The sequence below is a fragment of the Hyperolius riggenbachi genome, chromosome 7 (genome assembly GCF_040937935.1).
Source record: "Hyperolius riggenbachi isolate aHypRig1 chromosome 7, aHypRig1.pri, whole genome shotgun sequence".
Taxonomy (NCBI): Eukaryota; Metazoa; Chordata; class Amphibia; order Anura; family Hyperoliidae; genus Hyperolius; species Hyperolius riggenbachi.
Genome location: NC_090652.1, coordinates 255,988,893 through 256,016,405, shown reverse-complemented (window position 1 = coordinate 256,016,405; position 27,513 = coordinate 255,988,893). Strand labels below are relative to the sequence as shown.

The 27,513-nt window shown below is 45.3% G+C and overlaps 1 protein-coding gene across 1 annotated transcript; it reads right to left on the bottom strand.

Annotated features, from left to right (window-relative positions):
* Positions 1-205: 205 nt before the first annotated feature.
* On the bottom strand, positions 206-27,513 carry KLHL41 (kelch like family member 41). The gene is made up of 6 exons (XM_068247050.1): positions 26,329-27,513; positions 17,812-17,969; positions 17,624-17,731; positions 12,515-12,700; positions 8,188-8,334; positions 206-448 (listed from the first exon to the last, which is right to left on the bottom strand). The coding sequence occupies exons 1-6, from the start codon at positions 27,415-27,417 to the stop codon at positions 337-339; spliced, it is 1,800 nt and encodes a 599-aa protein (XP_068103151.1). The 5' UTR covers positions 27,418-27,513; the 3' UTR covers positions 206-336.

The window sequence follows — 27,513 nt, the reverse complement described above, 5'->3', positions numbered from 1 at the left end:
TGTTGGATCATCCATGGGCTAACTGTGTGTGGGTCATCTATTCTAGAACGGTGATGTATCGCATCTTATGTGAACTGTTTTGCTGCAACTTTTTTCAACTTTTTTACACAGAGGATTAAAAAACTATTGCTTTTGAATCGGTGCCCATGTGTTGTTTTGCTGATGAGTATAAACTACAAGCTAATGATTCAGACATTACAGTGAATTATTCGATTTCCAAAAACTTTATTAATTTAACTATAAATTTCTGTACAACCTTTCTTTTATTTTTTTTAAACAAGCAGTAGCAAACAAACGCAACAGTGTTGTAAAATAGATGAACATTATATTGTGTGTTTATAACTTTGTCAGTTTGAACAGATTGAGGCGAGAGTCCACACATGTGGCGCCAGAGGCATATCGGATTTCCTTTAGCATTCCACTCCATTCCTTGGTGTCATCCTCAAACCTGGTAAGGAAAGACATTGTTTTAATGTATAGCAGAGCACACATTTAAAGAGAAACTAGGAGAGGATTTTTTTTTTACTAAACAAAAAAAGAGAAAAAAAAGAGAGGGAAAAAAATATTCTTACCCTGCCAGTGTGGTGTAGAAAAACTGCCTCATGCAGCATGGGAGAATCATGTTTACTACTGGCACGCAGAGCTAGAGGTTTATTTTTTATTCCCTTAATTGAAAGCACACCCACTTTTTTTAATAAACTGTAGATATCCACATTTCTCCAGATCACTTAGGGCCCTGTTTCACACTGAAAATCATGGCAAAATCCCTGCTATTTTGTAGTGATTGTGTTTGCCTTTCTTGTTTAGGGAATGAGAATTGTAATCATGCCGATTCTTAGTGTGAAACAGACTGGTTTTCACACTATTATTTTCTGGTGTGCAATAAAGATGCAAGGAAACATCGGCACTGCTGAGCGGGCTGATTTATTGTGTAATATGACCAGCATATACATTGCATGGATGCAAAAGTTCAGTGGCAATTGTGGAGGTTGTGCACATACCAATCCATTAGACAGATGGTGATTTTGGGTGCAGGGCATGGACTTAATAATAATAATAATAATAATATTAATCCAAACATTTGTATGGCGCTTTTCTCTCTTCGGACTCAAATCGCTCAAGAGCTGCAGCCACTGGGACACGCTCAAGAGGCCACCCTGCAGTGTTAGGGAGTCTTGCCTTGAACTCCTTACTGAATAGGTACTGACATTAGCCAGGATTCAAACCCTGGTCTCCCATGTCAAAGGCGGAGCCCTTAACCAGTACACTATCCAGCCACTATTTAGCTTTATGCTCCAGTACCCGGCACCCACCGTCGCCACCTGTCTGATGGATTGGTATGTGCAAAACCTCCACAATTGCCACTGAACTTTTGTATCCATGCTATGTATATACTGGTCATATTACACAATAAATCAGCCTGCTCAGCAGTGCCATGTTTCCTTGCATCTTTATTGCACACCAGATTGTACTTCATGCCTGAGCATGCTGGGGCTATCATTCCATTTGATGGATCCCAGCAGCCATCACTGCTGACCTCATTGTCTGACACTTCAGTGCCAACAGTCTCTTTTTGATGCTACTATTTTCGGCTATACCAATTACTGAATCTGAGAGAGCCAACGTGCTTTGAGTCCTTTGGGAGAAAAGCGGTATAGAAATGTTATTGTTATTATTGTTATTTTTGTATGCTATTTCTCTGCTCTCCACTGGGCTGCTATGTCTGTGCTGTGTCTGAGCCTGTGCTGCAGCAATATTTGTCTATTAGATTATGTTTCTTTAACATTTCAATCACGATTGCTTTAAAATCGCGAAAAACTGCTGCATGCATTTCATTTATTGCAAATCATGAATCGCCAGCGATCACTGCCATATACTATTAATTACACTAGAGCTTTTCAAAGCGCTAGCGAATGCTGGCAATCCAGGAATCTGCGGAAAACGCAGCAAATCACCCGGGCGTGAAAATCTCCTTACACAGGTAGATGTTTCTGCTGCAATGCCTGCACAGAACCAGGAACATCTGTACAGGTTACATAAACTATTACATGTTAAAGATCTTGGTCTTTCCTTTGCCATTACAGGGCCAAGGCAGAGGCTGGATAGGCTCCAGCCTCTGGGTGCAAAGCTTCTAAGGTGTGGAGAGAGGGGCCCAACTATCCTTTTTTCCTCCCTTCTCCCTCCTACGGCCCCCTTCCTGACAGTGTGCTCTCCCAGTGCTCCTCCATCAAACATCTGCAGAGTAGCACGGAACAGCAGGTGAGTAAAGACACAGCTCACCTGCTCTGTGCTCCAGTCCAGTCGATAGAGGCGGCTGGACTGGAGCCCTGGAGGAGCTGTGCCTTGTCTATACCCACCCACTGCACCACTCTGCAGAAGGGGTAGGGGGGAGCACAGTGACTAAAGAGGGGCCCAAGGAGAGGGAGAATAGAAGTCAGACCTCCCACCCCCTTCCTCCTGCATCCTTGCAGCTCTGTGCAAATGGGGGAGGGGGGCACTACCTAATACTAAGGGCACATGATGTTATTACTGGTGAAAGGGCTGTCATATACTGGGGGAATCAGAATCAAGTTTATTTCGCCAAGCATGACTGGGTCATGCCCGGAATTGGGTTTGGCACAAACAGAGAACTCAGCGACACAAAAAGGCAACAACAAAGACATTAAAAAACAACCATGACATCTAGCAACCAAAAACAGTGGATGGATGACGCATACAGTAAAAACACAATAGTGCAGTAAATTGTACACTAAAATAGGTGTAGCTTTAGCAAAGTAAGGCACTAATAGGGACAATGGTGGCATGAATACAAAAAAACAAAAACACAGCCAGTGGATGTCCTATCACCCATACCGTTGGAACCATATGATCTGACTACCGGCCTGAGGGAGGGAGCCAGTGAATGGAATTCAAGAGTTTAACGGCAGCAGGGAAGAAGGAGTTCATATGCCTAGCTGTCTTGGTGGAAATGGTCTGTAGCCTTCTGCCGGATGGGAGCACATTAAAGTAACGGTGTCCTGGGTGTGAGCAGTCATTTGCGATCCTTTGTGCTCTGGAACGCAGTCTGGAGTTGTAGAGGAGGTCAAGCGAAGGGAGTGGTTTCCCAATGATTCTCTCTGCCTACCTGATGACCCTCTGAAGCTTGTATTTGTCCCTGTTTGAGGATCTTGCATACCACACCAGGATAGAGGTGCAGATGACTGATTCTATAGTGGCAGGGTAGAAGTTTGATATAAGCTCCTGTGCCTTCCCGAACTTCCTCAGTTGGTGAAGGAAGAAGAGTCTTTGTTGGGCCTTCCTCTGTGTGGAGCTCGTGTGAGTCTTCCAGCCCAGGTCACTGGAGATCTGGGTTCCAAGTAACAGGGAAACTAGATACCTTATCCACCTCAGTGCCTTCAATGACGATTGGGGATGGGGTGGGGGCCTGCTTCCTGAAGTCAATAACCATCTCCACGGTTTTGGCTGTGTTGAGGACCAGGAAGTTTTCCTTGCACCAACGGCAAATTCTGTCGACTTGTTGACGATAGTCTTGCTCATCATTTTTGGTCACAAGACCAATGATGGTGGTGTCATCAGCGAATTTGACGACTTTGACCGAGTCTGCTGTGGATCTGCAGTTGTTGGTGTAGAGGGAAAACAGAACTGGCGACAGGACGCAGCCCTGTGGGGCACCTGTGTTAGTAGACCGTGCTTGGGAGGAGATCTTGCCCAGCTTGACGACTTGTGATCTGTTGGTCAGGAAGTCCGTGATCCAGTGGCGTAGGGTCGAGTGGACGTCAAGTGCCTCCAGGTTGTTCTGGAGGATGCGAGGGCAGATTGTATTAAATGCCGAGCTGAAGTCTAGTAGGAGGATTCTGGCATATGAGTCAGGTTTATCCAGGTGGTCACTGATGAGCTCTAGGCAGATGTTGATGGCATCGTCAGTGGACCTGTTTGCTCTGTACGCGAACTGGAACGGGTCTAGTCGGGGGAGCGTGGAGTTCTTGAGTTCGGACAGGACTGCCTTTTCTAAGGTCTTCATGATGACCGAGGTGAGGGCCACAGGCCTATCGTTATTTAGGTCGGATATGCCCTGCTTTTTGGGGACAGGGATAATTGTTGACCTCTTGCAGCATTTGGGGACTCTGCCCTCCTGTAGGGACTTTGCATAGATGGAGGAGAGGATGGGGGCTAACTGTTGCGAGCAGGATTTTAGGAATGCTGGTGACACACCATCCGGGCCAGGGGAGAGAGCTGCCCAATACTGGGGGCACATTCTGCTATTACTGGGGAGAGGGCTACCCAATACTTGGGGAACATCCTGTTATTACTGAGGAGAGGGCTGCACAATACTGGGGTAATACCATCCTATTACTGGGGTTAGGGCTGCCCAATACTGGGGCACATTCTTCGATTACTGGTGAAGGGGCTGCCCAATACTGGGGGCACACCCTACTATTACTAAGGAGGGCTGCCCAAAACTGGGGGAACATCCTGCTATTACTAGGGAGAGGGCTGCCCAATACTGGGGACACATCCTGCTTTTACTAGGGAGAGGGCTGCCCAATACTGGGGGCACAGCCTACTACCGTATTACTGGTGAGGGGGCTGCCCAACACTGGGGGCACATCCTGCTATTACTAGGGAGAGGGCTGCCCAATACTGGGGGAACATCCTGCTATTACTAGGGAGAGGGCTGCCACATACTGGGGACACATTCTGCTATTACTGGGGAGAGGGCTGCCCAATACTGGGGACACATTCTGCTATTACTGGGGAAGGGGCTGCCCAATACTGGGGACACATCCTTCTATTACTAGGGAGAGGGCTGCCCAATACTGGGGACACATTCTGCTATTAGTGGTGGGGCTGCCCAATACTGGGGGCACATCGTACTATTACTGGGGAGAGGGCTGCCCAATACTGAGGGCACATCCTGCTATTACTGGGGAGAGGGCGGCCCAATACTGGGGGCACACCTTGCTATTACTAGGGAGAGGGCTGCCCAATACTGAGGGCACATCCTGCTTCTACTGGTGAGGGGACTGCCCAATACTGAGGGCACATCCTGCTATTACTGGGGAGAGGGCTACCCAATACTGGGGGCACATCCTGCTATTACTGGGGAGAAGGCTGCCCAATACTGGGGGCACATCCTGCTATTACTGGGGAGAGGGCTGCCCAATACTAGGGGAACATCATGCTATTACTGGGGAGAAGGCTGCCCAATACTGGGGGCACATCCTGCTATTACTGGGGAGAGGGCTACCCAATACTGGGGGCACATCCTGCTATTACTGGGGAGATGGCTGCCCAATACTGGGGGTACATCCTGCTATTACTGGGGAGAAGGCTGCCCAATACTGGGGGCACATCCTGCTATTACTGGGGAGAAGGCTGCCCAATACTGGGGGCACATCCTGCTATTACTGGGGAGAGGGCTACCCAATACTGAGGGCACATCCTGCTATTACTGGGGAGAAGGCTGCCCAATACTGGGGGCACATCCTGCTATTACAGGGGAGAAGGCTGCCCAATACTAGGGGAACATCATGCTATTACTGGGGAGAAGGCTAGCCCAATACTGAGGGCACATCCTGCTATTACTGGAGAGATGGCTGCCCAATACTGGGGGTACATCCTGCTATTACTGGGATGAGAGCTGCCCAATAGTGGGGGTACATCATACTATTAGTGGTGAAAGGGCTGCCCAATACTGGGGGCACATCCTGCTATTACTGGGGAGAGGGCTGCCCAATACTGAGGGCACATCCTGCTATTACTGGGGAGAGGGCGGCCCAATACTGGGGGCACATCCTGCTATTACTGGGGAGAGGGCTGCCCAATACTGAGGGCACATCCTGCTATTACTGGGGAGAGGGCTGCCCAATACTGAGGGCACATCCTGCTATTACTGGGGAGAGGGCTGCCCAATACTGAGGACACATCCTGCTATTACTGAGGAGAGGGCTGCCCAGTACTGGGGGCACATCCTGCTATTACTGGGGAGAGGACTGCCCAACACTGAGGGCACATCCTGCTATTACTGGGGAGAGGGCTGCCCAATACTGGGGGCACATCCTGCTATTACTGGGGAGAGGACTGCCCAACACTGAGGGCACATCCTGCTATTACTGGGGAGAGGGCTGCCCAATACTGGGGGCACATCCTGCTATTACTGGGGAGAGGGCTGCCCAATACTGGGGGCACATCCTGCTATTACTGGGGAGAGGGCTGCTCAATACTGAGGACACATCCTGCTATTACTGAGGAGAGGGCTGCCCAACACTGAGGGCACATCCTGCTATTACTGGGGAGAGGGCTGCCCAATACTGGGGACACATTCTGCTATTAGTGGTGGGGCTGCCCAATACTGGGGGCACATCCTGCTATTACTGGGGAGAGGACTGCCCAACACTGAGGGCACATCCTGCTATTACTGGGGAGAGGGCTGCCCAATACTGGGGGCACATCCTGCTATTACTGGGGAGAGGACTGCCCAACACTGAGGGCACATCCTGCTATTACTGGGGAGAGGGCTGCCCAATACTGGGGGCACATCCTGCTATTACTGGGGAGAGGGCTGCCCAATACTGGGGGCACATCCTGCTATTACTGGGGAGAGGGCTGCCCAATACTGAGGACACATCCTGCTATTACTGAGGAGAGGGCTGCCCAATACTGGGGGCACATCCTGCTATTACTGGGGAGAGGGCTGCCCAATAATGGTGGCACATCCTGCTATTACTGGGGAGAGGGCTGCCCAACACTGGGGGCACATCCTGCTATTACTGGTGAGGGGGCTGCCCAACACTGGGGGCACATCCTGCTATTACTGAGGAGAGGGCTACCCAATACTGGGAGCACATCCTGCTATTACTGGGGAGAGGGTTACCCAATACTGGGGGAACATCCTGCTATTACTGAGAAGAGGGCTGCCTAATACTGGGGGCACACCTTGCTATTACTAGGGAGAGGGCTGCCCAATACTGGGGAAACATCCTGCTATTACTGGGGAGAGGGCGGCCCAATACTGGGGGCACATCCTGCTATTACTGGGGAGAGGGCTGCACAATACTGGGGGCATATCCTATTATTACTGGGGAAGAGGCTGCCCAATACTGGGGGCACATCCTACTATTACTGGGGAGAGGGCTGCCCAATACTGGGGGCACACCTTGCTATTACTGGGGAGAGGGCTGCCCAATACTGGGGAAACATCCTGCTATTACTGGGGGAAGAGGCTGCCCAACACTGGGGGCACACCCTGCTATTACTGGGGAATGGGCTGCACAATACTGGGGGCACAGCCTGCTACCAGTAATAGTAAGATATGCCCCCAGTATTGGGCAGCCCTCCCTCAGTAATAGCAGGATGTGTCCCTAGTACTGGGCAGCCCTCTCCCTAGTAACAGCAGGATGTGTCCCCAGTATTGGGCAGCCCTCTCCCCGGTAATAGTAGGATATGCCCCAAGTATTGGGCAGCCTTACCCCAGTAATAGCAGGATGTGTCCACAGTATGTGGCAGCCCTCTCCCTAGTAATAGCAGGATGTGCCAACAGTATTTGGCAGCCCTCTCCCTAGTAATAGCAGGATATGCCCCCAGTATTGGGCAGCCCTCTCCCTAGTAATAGTAAAGTGCGCCCCAATACTGAGGACACGTCTTACTTACTGGGGAGGGTACTATCTAATAATGGGGCTTATCTGGCTATTGTACTGGGGAGGGGGACTACCTAATACCGGGGGGCACATCTGGCTACCTATACTAGAGTGGAGGGAAGCCAAGCAATACTGAGCACACACCTGGCTCTCTAATACTGGGAGGTGGCGCACTTTGGAATCTTCTCTCCCACCGTGCAGATTGTGCTGGGGAGCCTTGTCCCTGCCCTGCTACATTATTCTGGTTACCGTAATTCTGCCTTCTTAAAACTGTTTTAAGATGGCACAATTACATTTAGCGTTGCTTTTTAATAGAGGGCTTTCTGGTCTCTTTTAGTCCTTTATACTTTCCTAGTGGTTCTGGGTCATCATGAGCTGTCTGGGTGTTACAACTTACTATGGTTTTTGGATGGTGATCCAAAATATTAGTAATATTAAAGTGGAACTCCGGCTAAAGCTTATATTTTAATTTTAGATTGGAGTGGGAAAGGATTAGAACCTCTGTAACATTATAGTGTTGGTTCAGGACAGTGAGTTTATAGTTACTTACTTCCACACGTCTGTGACCTCTGAAGGTGCAAATTCCTGAGATTCCAACTGAACCATTGCAAATCCTCCAATGGCAAACAGTGATCCTGCAAAGGTGACCAGATTGATGGAGCTTCTTTCCTGGGGGAATTCTGTAATGGTTTCCCATCTAGAAAACAACAAATTTCAAATTTAACAAAGTAGTAGAAGCAATACTTTATTGACAATTTCAAAAGGTCCATGGGGAATATAAAAACTTGGCAGATGAGCTTTATATATGTACAAAGGACAAGAGGACACAAACTGTGTATGGAGGAAAGGAGATTCTACTACCTGTTTATAAAAGGTTTCTTCACAGCAAGAGTGGTTGAGATGTGGAATATCTCACCACAGGAAGTAGTTACAGCATATTTTATACTTGCATTTGATTGGGAGGGCGTGGGAGAGAAGAGGGTTGAGTACTTCGACTACAAGAAGAGGTACTGTTGGTACAGGGGAGGAGCACTGCAATATTTGCACTGGGGTCTGCCATGGGAAGGAACAGAACTTATTATCACAAGATGTAAGTAACATCAGTTGATCTGCTAATGATAACAGTTATTCAGTCAGCCTATTAGTTATTTTAGAATAGTGATGGCTAAACTTGGCACTCCAGCTGTGATGGAGCTACAAGTCCCATGAGGCATTGCAATACTCTGACAGCTCTAAGCATAACTCGGGGAGGCAGAGGCATGATGGGATTTGTAGTTTTATCACAACTGGAGTGCCAAGGTTAGCCATCGCTGTTTTAGAAGGAAACCAATAATGGCAGCTTGCTTATTTTTTTCATGAAAAGTACTTTAAGAAAGGATCTTAAAAAAAACCTAAGTGGCCTATTAGACAAGACAAATAACATTTATATTGCGCTTTTCTCCTTGCGGACTAAAAGCGCCAGAGCAGAGCAGCAGCCACTAGGGCGCACTCTATTGGCAGTAGCAGTGTAAGGGAGACTTGCCAAAGGTCTCCTACTGAATTAGTGCTGGCTTACTGAACAGGCAGAGCCGAGATTCGAACCCTGGTCTCCTGTGTCAGAGGCAGAGCCCTTAACTATTACACCATCAGCCAACTGCCATTACAAATTATCTGCTATTGGGTGGCAAAAGTCTGCATTCCATCTAGGTCACAGCAGAACATAGTGGGGGATGCTATTAGCACTTCGTTGAACCCTTTAGCAGCCAATTTATTTAGAGGCTTGCAAGTGCTACAGGCCAATTTATATTAGCAAATGTTTTTATTTCTTATTTGTTTCATTTCCTTGCTTCTAATTAGTACTGCTGTAATGTGTATTTATGGCCACTTGTCACTAGGGGGCAGTGTGGGACAATAACAGAAGACTTATGCTTTCAGTTTCTACATCCTCTGCTAGTAGAGAGACATCAAAGCATTCCAAAAATTTACAGCACAAGGAGTTCTGCCGACTGAGGTCAAAAGCAGTGCTCTTATCTCGAACAAAATAACTTTATTGAAGCTGCTAATTGGTTAATGAAAGTAAGCCATGTTTGCAGGGACTTTTATGTTCTTCGGTCATCACCAGTCTTGGAGACTCTTATTAAATCAAGGCCAGATTCCTCCTAGGCCACTGCAGGAGCTGCCAGAGGCGGTCAGCTTTGGACACGGTTACTGAAGCTTATATTTCATGCCAGGCTGGGTTAAGGATGTGTCAAGCTTATAAATATACCAAGAGAGATAGTGAATGGCATGAAGATCTCTTTCCTTCAGCTTGCCCTCTTGTTTCCTGGAGTCCCCGGGTAATGAAGATCTAAGTTTGGATTGATGACTTTCTAAGACTCAGCATGAGACATCAACTACATAGAACTAAGAAACTGGACCTGATGGAGACGCACACATTAAAGGGCACAAGGAAAAAAGGGCGCAGGGCGTAGCTGAAATTTCAAATATCATTTATAGCATTTTTTTATTGTTTCTTCATCTTTATCTCTATTTTAAATAATAAATATGTTAAAATGACAGTATTAAAAGGGTGCAGGGTGAAGTTGAAATTGAAAAATAGCATATACTAAAAAAAAATTGAAATCGTCTTTTCATGAATATCTCTGTTAGACTGATAAATATGGTAAATTAACTGTAATAAAAGGGCGTGGGGTGAAGCTGAAATTAGTGTAAACGATTATATATCGGGCGCCCAATGAACACAGAGAAATATTTACAGTAAAACACTGGTATATATTACCAATATTTTTACTACATCTAAACTAACCCCCCCCCGCCTAACCGTAACCCCCCCCCCCTTCCTGACCCCTAACCCCAAAACTTCTCTTCCTGACGCCATACCCTAAGTAAGACACCCCTTTCTGACGCCTAACCCTGCAACCCCCGCTCTCTACTGCAAATAACATAAATTCAAAAAAATGATACATTTCTAATACAATAAATCACAACGTTCTAATTCTCAAAACAAATTTCAAAATGATGATTTTCAAAATGATAATTCTCAAAACCACAAATTTCAGGTAAATGGGCCTAGCGCCCGATAAATTTCTGATTTTGGCACCCAATAGTCGATATTTTGCATTTGTGCCTATGAGGCGCCCAAATAGACCATTTGCCGTAGGCGCCCAAATTTCCTGATTACGATGTAGACATACTGGGCTCAATCCAGTTTACCGGTTCCCCTCTTAGGCGATAGTTTCACATCTTGTAAATAAAATGCCTTTTAAGACACCAGCAAGCAAGAAAATACTCTAGGCAGTACTTTTTCATCTACTTTTTGGTACTTTTTTTTTAATGAAAAGTGCTTAAAACTTATTTTAAACAGAATATGAAAAATTATCACCTGGGAAAAAAAAACACTTAGGAGACAAAAGTGAATTGGATTGGGCCCATTCCAGTAGCCAGTATGGATGGTCACTGGAGATACAAATAATTTTGAGTTGATGCAAGATTATGCACATCTTGTCCGCATATGTATGCAGCTTAAACATGAACCAATCAAATCTCGTCAAGGTGGGATTTGATTGGTCTATTTTCAAGCTGCACATATTTGCATAATTCTTCATCGACACGGAATTATTTGCATCTAATTGATGTAGACAGTATCCAATTTCCAAACCCCCTGTTCCAATGCAGGTCAATAGTAGGCATGGTCAATGAGATACAAATGAAGCGTTGTTGCAAAAAGTGATGGAAATGTATGCAGCTTGAAAATGCTGAAGCAGTAGCATTTGATTGGTCCATTTTCAAGCTGTATACATTTCCATAAAAGCAGCAAAATACATTTGCACCGACTTGAAATTCTTTGTATCTCACTGACCATGTAATGGTCACCATGTGATGTCCGGTTAGTTTAGATTTTAAAGTGGACCTAAACTATTTAGAGAGCTTAGCCTGTCTAATTCTCCCACATTTGTGATTAATCACAATTGTAATTTGATCTCTCAGCTGTGTCTGCGGGCTGCCTCGGCAAAGCAGCTATTTTGTAAACCCAGGATGTTTACCCTATGTCTGCTTCCATAAAAGTAGGAAGTAGAAACTGCATATTTATTGCAGGATTTGTATCAGCTGTAACAAAGAAATGTTTTTCTTTAAAGATCAATATGTTGTTGCAGATATATTAGAGCAGAGAGGAAGTTCTGATTCAAGTTCACTTTAACCTCCCCAGCATTACGCCGCCCAGGAGGGTTTACTAGCCTGAGTCCGTTAGTGTAAGACTATTAGTTTATGTGGCTGAATAAGCGGTTAGTTAGCACTAGGCTAGCTAGTATAGGTGGCCACAACCCCCTGATTGCCCCCGATACCCCCTGATCCAGCCTCTTATACATTACCCAGCCTGGTTCCAGCAATCGGCGCAGCCTCCCCGCACAGCTCCGGTCTTCTCTATGAGGAGGATCGTACATGACGTCATTACATCACCGACCTCATGACATCATGCGCAGTCCCGTTCCTCCCCATAGAGAAGAGAAGAGCTGTGCGCAGAGGCTGCGCCGATCGCTGGAACTATGCTGGGTAATGTATAAGCGGCTGGATCGGGGGTATCTGGGGCAATCAGGAGGTTGTGGCCACCTATACTAGCTAGCCTAGTGCTAACTAACCGCTTATTCAGCCACATAAACTAATAGTTTTATACTCAGGGATTCCTGAGACCAGCGAAACCGCTTCAACGGCATGCGCGGCACAGTGGGACATCGGAGCATCGCGAGAAGCCTCAGTAGGATCCTGAGGCTTCCCTCTCTTCAGGTCAATATCTTATTTTAAACCCGAGCTTCGGCTCAGAATCACTTTAAACATAATAACAGTCTAATATCATGCTGTACACTGCAGATAACATGCACATAGGTCTCTCATACACCTACTTGCTGGAGGTGATGTCATAGGCTTCCACTGATGCTGTCAGTCCATCCTCTGTGACTCCACCAGCAACAAAGATCTTGTTTTTGTGAACAGCAACACCAAACATGGAACGGGCTGTCCTCATTGGAGGAAGATCCTTCCAGTCTCCTTTCTTGGGGTTGAATACAAACACTCTGCCTGTACATTTCCTGTACAAGTGGAAAAGACAATGTTCACATTGGGTTAATAATGGACTGTAATAGTGACCATTTCTTTTCCTATCTTCTTTGGGGACGATTTAGAAAGATATTGGACCAAAGATGAAGATTCTGGTGTTTCTGGTGTGGTAGAAAGAAAAATTGAAATGTGTTCACCTTTCACACAGGTTGTCATGTACTAGGTATCTCCGTTTTAGAGATGGTTTATGAAATAGTGGTAATTCAGCCTTGCATGCAAATATAATGCAAATTGTATGCTGCTTGCAATTAGACCAATCAAATAAACTTCCATTTCATTCTGATTGGCCCAGTCCCACACTAGTTTCAAGGGAGGGGCCATGGAGCAAGCAGGGAGGAGGGTTTCTGCGCTCTTCTACATCCTTACAGGACCCCCTTCTGTGCTCCCCTCATAGTCCCTGCTTATCACCTTTTACCCATGCAGAAAAATACAGTGGTAGTGCCAGTATCTTACCTCCTCTAGTGCTGGGTCTGATCCATCCTCTTTTGCTGCAGCTGCTCACTCTTACTCTGCCTTTATCCTGTTCTATTCTACATGTCGCCTCAGGTCAGGTGACACACAGGAAGACCTGGAGCTAGGACAGAGGCATAATGAGAGGGATCAGACCCAGCGCTACAGGAGGTAAGTGAGATACTGGCAACACGCCATGCTTTTCCCTATGGGGGGGGGGGTTTAATCACATGGTGACTGACCGTGTTAGCAAGGGCAGTACCCACCACATGATATGAGAAAGGAAGGGTGGATGGCCCCATATGTTGTCGGGGTAGATGTAGGGTCGCTGAATATGTTGTGGTTGAGATGGATGGTTGCATATTTTTGTGTAGGAAGAAAGTGGCCACATCATACATGATATTGGGGAAGGGGGAGTGGGGACACTTTACAAAAGGAAAGGTGACTGCATACGTTATAGGGTGCTACGTGCTACCGGCTAATTGAAAATTCATATATGCTTATGTATGGTGGTCCTGATCATTGATGTGTGAGTGAAGGACAGCAATACATTTTCTTGGTAGTGCCGGATTTCTGGTCACAAAGGCCTGGGCCTTAGGTGGCTGCAGCCCAGGGGGCAGCTGGATATGGAAAAGGGGTTACTGAATATGGAACAGAAGCCTGGAAATGGAAAAGGGAGGCTTCAAATGGGAAGCAACATATGGAAGAGGAAGATGCTGCTAAAGGGAGCTGTATATAAAAGAGAGGGGCCAGAGATAGGGTACATAGATAGTGGCTGGATGGTGTAATGGTTAAGGGCTCTGCCTCTGACGCAGGAGACCAGGGTTCGAATCTCAGCTCTGCCTGTTTAGTAAGCCAGCACCTATTCAGTAGGAGACCTTAGGCAAGTCTCCCTAACATTGCTACTACCTATAGAGCGCGTCCTAGTGGCTGCAGCTCTGGCGCTTTGAGTCCGCCAGGAGAAAAGCGCAATATAAATGTTATTTGTCTTGTCTTGTCTACATAGATGTGTCTCACAGTAGTTGATACGTTATATGACCATCTTTTTCATATAGCTGTGCCTTGCTTGAAGGGAAACTTAAAGAGAAACTCCAGTGAAAATAATGTAATAAAAAGTGCTTAATTTTTACAATAATTATGTATAAATGATTTAGTCAGTGTTTGCTCAGTGTAAAATCTTTCCTCTTCCTGATTTACATTCAAACATTTATCACGTGGTGACATTTTTACTGCTGGCAGGTGATGTCAGTAGAAGTAGCTGCTGCTTGCTTTTTTTGGCAGTTGGAAACAGCTGTAAACGGTGTCCCGCATTGCTGAGCGCAGCCCCTTCCCACATTGGGGCTGCACAGCTCCTCTTCTCGCAGCATAGCTGCACAGTAAACACACGAGCACGACTGCGCATGCACAGTGGCATGGAGTCCTCAGGTCTGGCTTACTGCGCATGTGCGGGCGGGCTTGTGCAGCTACTGCACGGGCACGCTGCAAGAAGAGGAGCTGCACGGCATATGGTCATCTGGGGGGGGGGGGGGGGGGCGCGATCTGAGACGGGGGACATCTGAGCAGGGAGAGAAGCCTCAATAGGATCCTGAGGCCCTCTCTTTAGGTAAGTATCTCAATTTGTACCCGAAGCTCGGGTACACTTTAAACTCCACATCTGGGCAACGCTTCATTCATCTAGTGAAAGGGTCAACAGATTTCCAACTCCCAACAGGGTTCTCATGGGCTGGATATCATAGGCGATGCTACAAACTTTGCCTATATTTATTTTAGAATATTTCCCACAGCCACAAATTCCGTAACGTCTCAGCAACTTTTGTTGTGGCCTGATATAACGCGGGAAGGACAATCTAATAGCAGACAGCTTTTTAATGAATCTATGCCAGATTTCATAGTTCAGTTACATTTTCCAATCTGGGAGAACCCTTCTGAAGACCATTAACAAGGGTTGATTTATAGCAAAATGTTATAAGCATCGGACCTGGAGTTGGGCCTCAAGTAACGGATAAAAGTAAAGGAGGAGGATTATTTTCATTGCTGAAGCCCTGGGCAGACTGTCAGCTTAGTGCGAGTCTGCGGTATATTCCCCGGGATTCCTAGCTGAGCTCCCAACAGGTGCAGTAAAGCAGCAAGTGACTGACTTCACCAGGTTGTCACTTAAAGGAAGTGTAAAGCAGCTACAACCTAAAATTAGAGGCAGCCATGCCTGAATGATGGGGAGGTTCAGGTTGTAGAAGTAAATTTAGGATTGGTTACCCTGTCTGACATTAATTAGCTAAGCACAAGTGCAAGGAGCTTCATACAGCGCTCAATGTAGGCAATTAGCACATGTTCCAAACTGTAGTCCACCTAATATATCACAATGCCTGGCTGGCAAGAATACTTAAAACTATCGAGAAACAAAAGTAGAAGTACAATTCCGTTGTATTTACAAATAATAGCTATCCCTTACTGTCTGCAGCTGCGGGCAGCTATGATTTGTTAGCAATAGAGTCATATAATGTATTGCCACCATAGCAACACTCTACAGTTTGGTTTACAGAGCAACCCCAAATGTTTATTTTAAACGTTTTGTTAAAATGTATTTCTTCAGCAACTGATGTTTCACAATATGTGTGAGGAGTATCCACATCTAGAGTAATAAAATAATCCCATTTGTTTGCTTTTGGTATACTGTTTTTTTCTGTTTCATTCAATTACCTTATAATACCCACAACTGATGGTTTTCTTAGATGAGGGCAGGTTAACTATCAGGCTGGAAAAGTCTTTCTGTTTTGATTACTTGCCATTACAAAGCCATGATCTGGGACTATGAACACTGTTGCTTACAGCATTGGGGATCTGTAGTAAAAGCAAGGACCAGGTTCTCCTTCTAGTATTGATTACTTCTACTTTTATCTATTAAATGAGTATGACTGTATGTTTCTAAACCACAACAAGAATTATGTACAGTATGTATTTTGTACTTGTGTTGCTGGATGTTCAACTGTACTTATTGTTATTTATTGTCATTTACGTATTAATTATTAACAGACAGAACCAGCTGTCATTATCTATAACCACGCCTTCTAATAATGTGATAGGCTTAAAGTTTTTTTTATAGATATACATATTGACAGAGGGAGATACTTGTTGCTTGGCAGTATTGTATTTCCCACAATGCAACGCGGTTCACAGACAGGAAACTGTCAGGACCATGGTCATGACATCACACCATGGTTTCACCACAGTATCAGCCACACAGACCCCCTTCCTGATGATCTAATCGAGTAAAGGTAAAGTTTTCTCATGGATGAAGTTCAACCCTTGGTTACAGTTCCTCTTTAAATAATAATAATACAAATGTGACTCTTAGGCAGAGAGTAGCAATAGTCGCTGATACCCCCACCTTTGTAGGGGTTGCCCAGGGGCTAGAGGGAGTCTGCTCCTGTGTTAACTGAGGCTACTTATGGGGGTGAGGGGGAGGATGTCAAAATGTAATAAATATACAGTATCTGGAAGGGGGAGCGCTACCGAATGCGGAGATGGGGGCCCTATCCAAAATCGTGTGTCGTAGTTTGCATAAACAGGTGATTTATGGCACTCTCTCTCTTTCTTCAGATACGATTGTAAAATCCAACATTCAGATTACCAAAACTCTTATTCCAATCGACCATGGAATTGTTTTATGTTGATTTTCACCACATACTGCATTTCTGATGAAAACCACGCATCTAAGGGAAAATATTATACGGTGGTCAAAAATTGAAGTAAACCTAAAAGCTAAAAGCTGCAAAAACACCCAGGAACTTATCTAGGTTGAAGGAAACCTCTGGATCCTCCGAAGAAATCTCATGACCGTCTCACTACTACCGCCACTCGGGATGGTCAATGAGATGCAAATAATTTTGAGTTGATGCGGGATTATGCAAATGTTGCTTGCAAATTTATGCAGTTTGAAAATGGACTGATTGAATTTTACCTCAGCAGGACTTAACTGGTTCATTATCGAACAGCCTAAATTTGTATACAAAATTTGCCTAATGCTCCATGAACTCAAAATGATGTGCATCTCATTGACCATCCCTAACTGCCACTGGCCGGCATCTTGCTGAAGACGGTGACTGCAATCCTCCTCATGTATGCAGCACCCGTGGTAGCATGGTTACGCCTGCACTGTACAGGTATGGCCACGCTTGTGCATGATCATAAATTAGACAAGCTCTCGTTGGAATTCTTTTGGGGGGTCCACACTTGGCAACAGTGAGGGCAAGAAGAATGTGGGAAGCTTCTGCAGGATCAAGTGGCTTCCTTTTTCCTAGGTTTCATTTTTTATGCCTTGGGTACACTTTAGGATAGTTTTTTTTAATAGATATGTATATTATATTTTTGTTTTGCTGTAGGTTATTATGTGGTCATTCTATGTTTCCTTGACTTGATGTTCAATGACTTGAAGCTGTGACACTTACTTGTCATCCGTTTTTCCTCCGAGACAGTAGATGAGGCCGTTATGGGAGACCACAGAATGTCCGTAAACCTTGACTGGGAGTTTCTTTGATTCTTTCCAAGTCACTGCTCTGAAACAAGGACAAGAACTTAATCTCCATTGGGCAAATGTGCCACATTATAAAGGGCTTAGTAACCACAGACAACGTACTTAGCATCATAACAGAACACTGTGTCCAGCGACTCCTCAGACTGCAAGTCCTTACCAGCGATGGCATAGATACAGTTGTCAGCCTCACCCAGACCAAAGAGACACCTGGTTGATGGAAGAGGTGGAAGCCCAATCCATTCACCTCCAATGCTGTCCAGCTGAAATATAGCATAAAGGCAATATGAGAACCAATCATCAAAGGCCAGCATCCAGGGGTGCATACATAGTATTGGATTTATAGCTGAGATAGTGAGTGAGACCTGGAGCCCACTAGCAGCTCTTTTCTAAGGCTTTTCTAAACACTTGTGATTTGAAAAGCTCTTGCTAATATAATTTAACAAGTGTGATCCCACTTGAGTGATGTGATTTAAAAAAACAAAACCCCATAGCATTACATTAGCAAGAGCTTTTCAAATTAGAAAAGTGCTGCCAGTGGGTCCCAGGCCTCACACCATGTCATTATCACCAGCCTCTTTGCCAATATCAGCAACACAAATGCCTTACGGCCTGGAACCCACCAGCAGCACTTTCTACGCACCAGTGATTTGTAAAGCTCTTGCTAATGCAATGCTATGGGGGGGATTGTTTTAAAAATCACATCCGTCAAGTGGGATCACACATATAACATTACATTAGCAAGAGCTTTTCAAATCACAAGCTCTTTAAAAGCAATGCCCACACACAGCGGCAGGGAGGAGGGCCCACTCCCCCCCTCCCCCACCTTGGGCTCCCCCTTAAAGAGGAACTCCAGTGAAAATAATTTAATTAAAAAAAGTTCTTCATTTTTACAATAATTATGTATAAATGATTTAGTCAGTGTTTGCCCATTGTAAAAGCTTTCCTCTCCCTGATTTACATTCTGACATTTATCACATGGCGACATTTTTACTGCTGGCAGGTGATGTCACTTGAAGTAGCTGCTGCTTGCTTTTTTGGCAGCTGGAAACAGCTGTAAACAGCTATTTCGCACAATGCAAGGAGGTTCACAGACAGGAAACTGCCAGGGCCATGGTCCTCACAGTTTCCTGTGGGAGGGATATAACCACAATATCAGCCATACAGAGCCCCCTGATGATCCGTTTGTGAAAAGGAATAGATTTCTCATGGAAAATGGGGTATCCGCTAGCAGCAAGCAGGCATGGAAAAGGGACCCCGGACTTAATTCCGCGTTCCATGCGCTAGAGGTTCTTCTCTGTAAGCGCCCAACGCTACTTCCTGTTTATCAGGCAGTAGCGTCAGGTGAGTTCCCTTTTCCATTCCCGCTTGCTGCTTCCATTGTAATGTCTGATCAGACACATCACCGTCAATGCTTAAGGGGGGGGGGGGGAGCCAGAGGTGTAGGCCCCTGTCCCTGCCACTATGTGTGGGCATTTCTCCCCCCCCCCCCTCGTTTGCTGGGCCTGGGGCACCTAACTGGTTACCTATACCTGGCTATACTGAGGACACCTATACCAAGCTATACTGTGGGCACCCATGCCTGGATATACTGGGGGCACCCATGACTGACTATACTTTGAGCTGTGGGCACCCATGACTGGCTATTCTGTGAGCACCTATACCTAGCTATACTGTGGGCACCCATGACTGGCTATTCTGTGAGCACCTATACCTAGCTATACTGTGGGCACCCATGACTGGCTATTCTGTGAGCACCTATACCTAGCTATACTGTGGGCACCCATGCCTGGCCATATTGGGGGCACCCATGCCTGGCTACACTGAGGGCACCTATACCTGGCTATACTGGGGGCACCTATACCTAGCTATACTGGGGCAGGCAACTATACCTGGCTATCTATACTGGGGCATCTATACCTGGGGTGGGTGCTTCCAAAGTTTTGCTGGGGGGCCCAGTGATTTCTAGTTACGCCCCTGGTTGATACAGATTTGATGGGTAGGTTGGCACCACCACTGTGGTAATAAAAGCTCTTTATTAATTGCAGCTCTTTAAAAACTGCCATCAAAGGTGGTAGGAATAGTTATTTGTGCCTATGTGTTAACTATTGCTACCACCTATGTTGGCAGTTTTTACAGAGCTGCAATTAATAAATAACTTTTATGAAAACTGTGGTGGTGCTGACCTATCCATCGAATCTACAGCTGTGTCCCAAAAGGTACACTGAGACACGGCTGGCGTCTGCCGAAGAAGAGCCCATTGGCCCTGTTTCTGCCAAAAACCACAGGCCAGTGATGTGCCAGTGCAGCGGTGTATTTGCTTCTGTTTACACTGGTGGTCCCTGGAGTGTGTGTTGCTCCTTTAATCTTTGGCTGAAAAGTATCTGCCCCAGTGGACCTGCTTTTCAACTGGAAATGGTTGTTCACTGGGTTATAATGATCATCTGTTCCACAAGTGGTTGACTGAAATGGCAGATAGAGTATCAGGTCTATGGCTACCTTAATACTAATCCGGTCTCCTGACTTGGAGATAATTGGTAGCGATGGTCAATAAGTTGTTACTAATTCCAGCTTACATAAAAATTGTATACATCTTGAAATTGGGCCAATTTTCAACTCTTCATTGAGCCTTAAAGGGAATCTAAAGTGAAAATAAAGGTATAATATAATGAATTGTATGTGTACTACAGCTAAGAAATAGAGCATTCGTAGCTAAGGAAAGAGCCTCATATTGTTTCCAGTACAGGAAGTTAAAAAAAAAAACTTCAGTTGTTATCTAAGCAAAAGAGCTCCTCTGAGCTCTGACTGTCCTATTTTCTGAAGCACTTAAAAAAGAAACAGTGAAAAAAAAGCCTCAAAGGGTGATTAGCACTGCTTGTTTTATAGTTTAAAATACAGAGGGCTGTTTGTAATTGCAAATATGACAGAATGATGCAATGTTATAAAAAAAAGCTACCATATATAACTGAAAATAAAAATATGAGACTATTTTCTTTGCTACTAATCTTCTATTAATCATCTGTACAACACATTCAATTCATTATATCACGAGGGGTTTGTTTTGCTGCAGTGTCACTTTAAAGAGAATTAAATTGCGGCAAGCAAAGCCCCTAGCGGCTGGTTAATGATCCAGCTGTCAGCTAATTAATCAGCATAGGCTTTGACTTGCCGTACTGTGAGACCCCCACAATTATTTTCCGCCTTTTCCTTGTTTGTGGGAGGGCTCTCTCACTCGGAGGTCTGTATAAGTGTATAGGCAATGGCCCTCCTTATTCCTCTGTAATTGTTGGCTTTGCGTTCCAAGACGCATCACGTGACTACCAGGCTTCCTCCTTCAACCTGGAAGCGTGGTAGTCACATGATGTGACGTGCCGCAGTTGAAGGGGAAGAAGAATGAAGCCTGGTAAGAAACCCTCCTTCCCTCACACGTTCAGGTCCACACCTCACCCCCTGACCCCTACCCCCAGTGGAGCATCCCCCCAGACCCCAACCCTCAGTGGATTTTGCCCTTAGATCGGTCTAATTCTTCACTAGTGTGAAGAAACGCTCTGTTCTCTCATTGCCCCAATGCAGCGCTTCAGCTTCCGTCTCCATTCCGCTGGGCTCAGCGGTCCAGAAAAATTGGTGCTGCAGTAAACTTGTGGTCCGTTCAGCAGATTGTGTGGAACGGATCAATTTGAACGGATCTGTAGGTTGACATTGGATCCGTTCGCATCCGTTCCGTTTGTACAGTATCGGTTCCATTCCGATCTGCGAATGAACCATTTTTTAACGCCAGTGTGAAACGGGCCTTAGTCTAAGTTCACAGTGGGACCTGTGCTGCGTTCCTTGTAAACACAGGAACGCAATGGAGGGGAAAAGTCGCATTACACATTATTTGCATGCTGCATTGCATACAGTGAAGCATACAGTCACTGAAAAGTATGCTTACCTGTTAAAGTGTGCATTATGGGGTAATGCACTGCGTTGGGATTCTGGAGTCCATTGGATTGTATCATGCTGAATGAACTCTGAACGACGCATAGACTAACAATTGCAGAGCGACTCTGTGTGTTAAAATTACTTCCGATACATTGCACTGCAACACCCCACTATGAACTATGAGCCTGAATGCGCAATAATAAATGTGACTATCTCTCATCATGTGTAGTCATAGTTGGTTAATAAAAGCTGCTTAGGGTGGAAGAAAGGAGTGAGCAGAGTTTCAGATTCAGGCCTGAGTTTTACTATTAAAGGGAACTAGAGGTTTTATGGAGGCTGCCATATTTATTTCCTTGTAAATAATGCCAGTTGCCTGGCAGTCCCGTTGATCTTCTGGCAGACGTAGTGTCTGAATCAAATCCCTGGAGCAAGCATATGGCTCATCCAGTAACACCTGAGTCAGAACACCTGATATGCTTGTTCAGGGTCTATGGCTAAAAGTATTAGAGACACAGGACCAGGAGGACAGCCAGGCAACTGGTATTTTTTAAAAGGATATAAATATGGCAGCCTCCATTTCCCTCTCACCTTGGGTTCCCTTTAAGAACAGCCCAGTTATATATATATTTTTTAACTATACTACCCCTACTGCACAACTCACCTGTTAAGGCTTCACTATAAAAAACACCCGATACAAGTACCCCGAACCAGGATTCATTATTTTAAATAAAGCCCATGGTGGACTAGATTACCTTTTTAACAAGTGCCCTGGTTCTGTTGGGGTCCCACCTGTTCTCTAACTCCAGTATTGCTTCCGCGACCCCAGGAAGTTCCTCCGAATGGTGCAGCACTATTGTGAAATGCACAGGCACTAGTTTAGAACTGTGCCTGCCTGCATTTGCTTTCCACGTGCTTATGTGGTTAGAAACTTGTGTTTGCTCAGTTCCACACCATGCACGGTCGCTAGGGGAAACTTCCTGGTTTTCACATTGAACTGGGGGGGGGGGGGGGGGGGGGGAGATAGTGACAACGACCAAATTGTCAAAAGGTAATCTAGCCCACTATGGGCCTTATTTGAAAGATTTTATCCTGGTTCAGGGGAACTTTAAAGCTTCTGCCAGCCCCTTGCAGTCTTCCTGTCCCGCGCCTGTCCTCCACGATTCTCCGTTCTCCCGCCGCCAGCCACTTTCAGTTCGGTGGATTCGGCAACTGCGCCTGCGCACCCCGGAACCACGCGTATCTTTCTCTGCAATAGCGTCCTGCGCTATTAGCGCAGGACGCTACAAAGATACTAATGGCTCAGGGCGCGCAGGTGCAGTTGCCATCGGCTTGTATAGTAACGAAAGCAGCGGGAGAACAGAGAATCATGGAGGACCGGAGTGGGACAGGAAGGCTGCAAGAGGCTGGCAGAAGCCCCAGGTAAGTGAAACTCTTTATTTTTTTTTATTTTTTTTATTATTTCAGTTCTGCTTTAAGTTTTGATGTTTTGGGGTCACATGACATTACCAACTGGCTATGGAGCCAAAGCAATTTTGAGGAGCATCTTCAGTGCTGATTAGCGCTATTCTATTCTTTCCACCTCACTGATATGCTCTCTGCAGCATCTCATCCCTGAAGCATCACCTCTTGCTGCGTAATATAATGAACGTGGGGTCTGCGGCTTTTACAGCCACTCCTCACCTGATCAGAGGCAAAGGGGAGAGGTTAGTGACACAGGCAACATGCCCTCTCCCAGATGTCACTACAAGAGGCTGGCCTGCCTCCAAAAGCCAATGGAGACCTGAAAGGGAGCCCCAGCATGATGCCATTGCTGTAACTTTCAGGGTTTCCAAGGAGAATTTTGAGGGTTTTAATGTAAACCTACATCTGGCTCAAGGGCATAACTATGGGGGAGTAGCCTTTGTGCCTGTACGGGGGCACACAGTTGTGTGGGGTCCCCAACTACTAATCTTCCCTTTCTCTGATACTCCAGATCAGGTGTTTTTGTGGCCAAACGTTATGGGTGTAAAGATCCTGATGACCACACTTGTTACATGAGCCTTTTAAGATGGACTCCATGTTGTGAGGGTCACTAAGGGGAGACAAGGGAAGGGTTGTGAGCATTAAGGGGCCCCATCAAAGTTTTGCTGGGAGCTCCATGATTTGTAGTTACACACTTGGTCCGACAGTTAATAGAGTGAGAGTCAGGCCTAAGTTGTAAATTGTGTCCACTACTTCCGTCTAAGCTGCTTCCAGTGGAGAAACGTTACCACATGTGATACTGTTGACACGCTCAGTGGGCACTGCTCTACTCACAGCCTACCAATGGAAACACCTTAGTGAAGGAAAAAGGTGTGAATACAATGTATGATTCAGGCCTGAATCTAATTTCAACAGGTGGCTATAGGTTTAATTTAAAGGATACCCAAGGTGACATGTGACCTGATGAGATAGACATGTGTATGTACAGTGCCAAGCACACAAAGAACTAGGCTGTGTTTCTTTTTTTCTTTCTCTGCCTGAAAGAGTTAAATATCAGGTATGTAAGTGGCTGACTCAGTCCTGACTCAGACAGGAAGTGACTACTGTGTGACCCTCACTGATAAGAAATTCCAACTATAAAACACTTTCCTAGAAGAAAATGGCATCTGAGAACAATAAAGAGGTAAAAAGTGGAATTTCTTATCAGTGAGGGTCACACTGTGGTCACTTCCTGACTGAGTCAGCCACTTACATACTTGATATTTAACTCTTTCAGACAGAGAAAGAACAAAAGGAACACAGCATAGTTATTTGTGTGCTAGGCACTGTACATACACATGTCTATCTCAACATGTCACATGTCACTTCGGGTATCCTTTAAGTGAGACAACAAGGAGTTGTGAAGGGTCATCCTTAACAAAAGTAAAATAAATACATAAATAAATATCCGGAAGTTTTTTTAATAGAAATATACAATAGGTAGAGTTAGTTCACAGAGCATCAGTTAGGTTGCATAATAATTGCGCATGCCAACTCACTGTCTGTACAATTCCATGGGCCTGTTCACACCTCTGCATTGTAATTTATGGTATCTCTAATGGAGATTCTTGATCACCACTAGATATACTTTACTAAGGGGTCTTTCACATGGGCTTGTTGGACAGTTCAGCCTCCCGTCTTGCTGGCCACTGAGCACCTGCCAGATGCAATTTAAAGCAAACGCATGGCAGGGTTTGCAACCCTACGTGTTAGCATTTGACACGTGGTACGGTTACTTGGCTGCAAAAAACTGCTTCATGTTGCATCTGAGTGCAGCCGCCGCCGACACACTCAGCAGCAACTCAATGCAGTGGCCTCCTCTGTATTGCCAGTGTCGACTGCCAGCCGGTGCAGGGGAGCAATTGACTGGCGATATATTGACCACCTTTAGCCTCCTGTGTGTAAAAGGCCTTACTGTGAAGGTAACAGACACCTGTAAAAGAATCGTACATAACATCACTATGCGGCTGTAAAGCCTTCTTCATACTCCATTCCTGTATGCTGACAAGATTTGAAGGTCTTTTTTTCAGTTAGAAGAATTTGTGGTACACTGTGGTATCTTTCAGCATAGTACTAGCAGTAGAGTATTGTACCGTATTAGTCATCAGTAAAGGCAAGAAGATTTGAATCAGGATGCACAACTGGATTCAAAACTTCTTGCTTTTACGGATGGCTAACATGGTACAGTAAATGGAAGGAGTATGCAATGGGTAAACATGGTTAATTAATCAGTCTTACCTCAGGTAGGAGGTTTAAGTCCAAAATTCTCTTGTGTCCAATAAAATTGTTAACCTTAATCCTCCTACCTGAGGTAAGACTGTTTCATTACCCATGTTTACCCAATGCATACCACATTGGGGCGTCTCCTCCCATTTTGTGTACAGTTCCCCTCCCCCCAGGGGTGTCCCCTGAGATAAATGCCCAGTAGTACTTTTTCTGGAGTGAGCTTCAACCTATCCTGAAGAGGATACCCAATCCGCGTGGAGACAGAATTCTCCACCTGCCTAATACTGTGGTTGCCTGAGGTTTGTAAGTAGTATTTGTTTCACATATTATGTTATTGCCTGGCAATACTACACTATCTGGTCCTTCTGGTGTTTTATGTTTCCTTTTTCCTCTCCCAGTTTGTCACCCGAATTTAATCAACTGGACACCCCTCAACACAGTACAATACTCTACTAGAATTACTATCCTACACTCTGCCAAACATGCTGTTCCCATAGCTCTCCGTGTGGCATGCAGGTGTAACAGTTCTGTCTTAAATAATTTGAAGGCATATTGTTTGATCAAACGTAAAACTTTTTTTCTCAAAATCATATCATGAGTGAAACTGAGTTTTTATTTTTCTAAATTTCAGGAACACTTCATGTAGTTTTAGGGCACCAAGAACTGCTAGTATGTATATTTACATAAAGAAACCCTAGGCTCAATCAAACATTCCTGTTCAGTCTTTGGATAGGGCGGCATGAGGACACTATTCCTGGTCTATCATAAAGTAACAATAGCAAACAGACATGCTTTCCCAGCAACACTCAGGCTTAATGACATCAATAGTACATCAGTTCTCAAGTTATACAGGAGGACCTCTTTTCCTAGCAAGTGGACTACCACTAATTAACGGGCACAAATGCTGAGGAAGAAAAAATAAATAAACCTTACTTCCTGGCTTAACAAAATAAATAAAAATAATCTGTTACCTACCTGGAAGAAATAGGATTGCAAAGGCTGTTCTTTGTTTTCTTCATCCACATACAGTCCACCAACAACATAAACTTGACTTGATTTGGTTCCGATGCTGGCATGGTTCCTTGGAATTTGCTCAGACAAGGCCACCAAGTAGCATTCATTTTCTTGAGGATCATAAGCCACCGTAGCAGTGTCACTGATCATGAGGACCAGATCTTTTACGAACATGCCATGCCTAGGAATGTCATTAAGATATCCAGGAAGCAAATCTTCATCGCCAACATCGCCATCTGCCTTGTCTTTGGATGGCTCAGGCAATTTTCCGGCAAAGGCATCTTTAATAGCCTTAATCTTTTTTTGTATATCAGCATTTCCCTTAATCAGCTCTTCCTTTTCAACCCGGTCCTTGAAATATTTTTCAGGCATTAATCGGAACCGTATGCAGTCGAAGACATCGGACAGACTCTTTAGCTTGTTCTCCTTGTCCGTTTTGGACCATTGTATCACGGCATCAAAGACGTCTTCTTCTTTTTCGACATTTAAGCTGTCATTGGAGATGACCGCAATCAGTTCGTGAGGGGCCAGTTGCAGAAAATCGTCTTCGCTACAGATCTGGCTAAAGCGATCACAGACGTAGTCCCGTGCAGTAACAGCAAGTCTTGGGCAGTCTAGCAGAAGGCCCAGTCGGAAGATAGCAAGACAATTGGTAGGTGACAGTCGCCTCTGAAGGTAAGTGACACACACAGTGAACACGGAAGGGATTTGGAAACGACTGGCCAACGCAAAGATATCTTGGACATTTCCATCATCTAGATCGATATCAGCAGAGTAAAGGTATTTCAGTATGGCTTCCATGATGTTTGGGTCAACATTGTCTAACTCCATATTCTTTTTTTTCTCTTCACTTTCATCAGACAAGAAGAACTCCCGGAAGTAGGGACTGCAAGCTGCTAGGATGAGCCTGTGACATGGAAGAGTCTTATCTCCAGCTTTCAAATAACAATCCACAAACTTCTTCTCATCAAGAAGTTCTTTAAGTCCATCTTGAAGCAAAGTAGACTGATAAAGTCTGAGTTCTTCCTTCAGTTCCTGAGTGGGATCCATTCTTTACTTTGTATGGAGGTGAGAGTGGACAAAGCAGAGAGACTGTATGGCTCTTGTCAGCTTCCAAGTCCTGCAGCAAAAGGGCTGATCTGTGAA